Genomic DNA, 2,712 nt, shown 5'->3' with positions numbered 1-2,712 from the left:
TGTGTGTGTGTGTGTGTGTGTGTGTGTGTGTGTGTGTGTGTGTGTGTGTGGTTTATTCAAGAACCTTGCAAACTACTTGAGATAGAAAATTACATTTCTTCCATAAGCTAAGCACTGGAAACTTGAGCAATTGCATCTTCACTCTGACTGGTGGATGCCTTCAAAGATGATATGGCACTCATTATTTTCTTAAGTTTCTGCTTCATAGAGATCATTGTCACCAGCAACTCCTATAACTCATATAGATTTTATAAAGAACAGAATGACAAATTATTCTTTCCTCAAAGAGAAATTGGTGGCAGAGACTATTTCTGAGGAATATGGCCCTGTAGTTTATAACTATCTTGTTCTATGAGTCCCTTTAACTAAAATGTCACCAATTTTTATGCAACTTCTCACCATCACATTTCCCAAGTGTTGCTCACTTATAAGTACAAATTGTAAATATTCATTGTTTCCAACATGTTATTTCATATATACCTAAAGTTCATTTCCTTTGTCAGGTTTCTGGCTTTGTTTGGAAATCGGCAGAATTTAACCTTAAGATGATCTCTTACAATATTCAGCTCATATTATATAATGACACATGATAGTTTCCTTTATCATTTTTGCTTATCTTTTGAGAAATGATCTATCTTGTGATTTTCCTGGGACACAGGCATGTACTACTGTGTCCACCTAAAATATTTTCTTAATCCACAGCATCTAATTAGTTAGGAGCACAATGAGAAGTACTTTAAACACAATTTATGTTGGAGCTTCTTAAAGTCTTTTCATCCTAAACTCTTTGAGAAAAACAAGCTTATAGGTAATCTGAAGTAAACAAGATCCAAAGCAGGCATGTTGTGGTTGAGACAAATTGTGAGGCCTAAGGGCCTGGTAATTATTCTCTCTTCTCATCCTATAATAGAATGCAAGAGGATTTACCCTGCACTCTTGGAAAACCACAGTTCTGCATTAACAGAAACTATTTGCAGGTTTTATTCATCCAGTATTTTTATCTAACACAATGTGTAAGAAATTACACAGCTAATTAGATGTTGCCTCTTATATACAATGTATGTTAGAAACCCCAGTGTCCTAGCTTGTCTGTTTGCTGAACTGTCTAGATCCATAGTTAATGGCCTCTGGAAATTCCTGGTCATTATGATGAACCAAGAGAACATCAAGTCAACCATTGCTATGTTTTATATTTGAGCAGTATGCTCATCAGCAGGGAAATTAGCTGTGCGTGCATGCAAGTCCAGTTAGCCTATACAAACAAGTTCAGTTTCCATGTCAGCAATAGTATCTTCAAATATCAGATCATAATTTCTCATCCGTATTCACAATTTCATCTCACAGACTAATAGACAATATGATATATGTTTTTTCTAATTTGTAATAATAGGATATATGTTTTTCTAATTCTAAGAAAGTTAACGCAAAATTACATTTTCTGGTTTTGAGTAGGGTAACATTTCTAAGTTTTAAAAAAGGGTATGAGACCTGCTTTCTGCTGAAATTAAGATAATAAAAGGAGATACAAGGGGGAAGAAATGAACCTTTTCTCTGAGACTGACTACTAAAATATATTACATTAGCTTCTTGCCCATAAGTGACTTTATCAATTCATTAAAACTTGCTATGGCCTGAATTTGAAAGATTTTACAAATATGGTGTCTTCATTAGTGTTTTACTGCTGTGAACAAACACCATGACCAAGACAACTCTTATAAAGGACAACATTTAATTGGGGTTGGCTTACAGATTTAGAGGTTCAGCCCATTATCATCAAGGTTGGGGCATGGCAGCATCCAAGCAGATAGGGGACTGGAGGAACTGAGAGTTTTATATATATCTTCATTCTAAAGGCAGACAGGAGGATACTAATTTCCAGGCAGCCAGAAAGAGGGTCTCTAAGCCCACTAGCACAGTGGTACACTTCCTTCAACAAGGCCACACCTATAATAGTGCCACTCCTTGGGCCAAGTATATTCAAGTCACCACATATGGTAAAGAACTTGATCAGTGAGTCATTCTTTTGCTTCTGTGTCTTGCAAACACCCATACTATTTTTTCTCATTTCTCTAATACCTTTTAACATCTTTTAATACAGTGTCAAAAGCATTTAGGGAGCTCATCATATCACTATGACTAAGACATGATCTTATTTAAACCATAATTCTAAAGTAAAGGAAGGCAAAAATAAATTGGAAGAAATGTTAATGTAGTATAATAAACAATTTAAGAAAATATACAGTTCTTTAAGAGTCTATCAGAGTTAGCTAAGCTGGTTTTGTTGTGATATAAAATAATCCCTGAAATGGCAAGAAGAGAGTCCATGAACTAAGTGACTGGTAGTAAGTATACAGTACAAGGAGACCAGGCAATGGAAGACATCAACATTTCCTACAAATGAAAAATGTCTGCTTGGCTGTAGCAAAGACTTGGGATGTGGGTGTGTGGGAAAGCAATATGGCTAGTAGTCATGTATTACTAGAATCCCGTGGAGAGAGGTTTCCTTTATTTGGAGGGCAACAAAACTTTCCCACATTTCAGAAAGGCCATTCAATGTAGGACAGGACTGAAATGAGGAAATGATGTGGGAGTGCCTCTGTCCTTTCGGATGAGAAAAATGGTTGTCCATGCAAGAGTGATGGTAACATGGTGGAGATTTTCAAGATGGCCATGTTGGAAATATAATAAGAGCCAACCTACTAAATTCTCTCT

General features: G+C 36.0%; 1 protein-coding gene across 1 annotated transcript in view; it reads left to right on the top strand.

Annotated features, from left to right (window-relative positions):
* Tmprss11a (transmembrane serine protease 11A) overlaps nucleotides 1-2,712 on the top strand; it is a 55,775-nt gene that overhangs the window by 41,230 nt on the left and 11,833 nt on the right. Inside the window, exon 7 of the mRNA XM_021210321.1 lies at nucleotides 1,199-1,237. Coding sequence (XP_021065980.1) covers nucleotides 1,199-1,237 — 39 coding nt within the window. The remainder of the gene's footprint in view (nucleotides 1-1,198; nucleotides 1,238-2,712) is intronic.

This window comes from Mus pahari, chromosome 13, assembly GCF_900095145.1.
Source record: "Mus pahari chromosome 13, PAHARI_EIJ_v1.1, whole genome shotgun sequence".
In the NCBI taxonomy this organism is placed as follows: Eukaryota; Metazoa; Chordata; class Mammalia; order Rodentia; family Muridae; genus Mus; species Mus pahari.
Note: the sequence above shows the minus strand (reverse complement) of the source record. Positions and strands in the feature narration are given on the sequence as shown.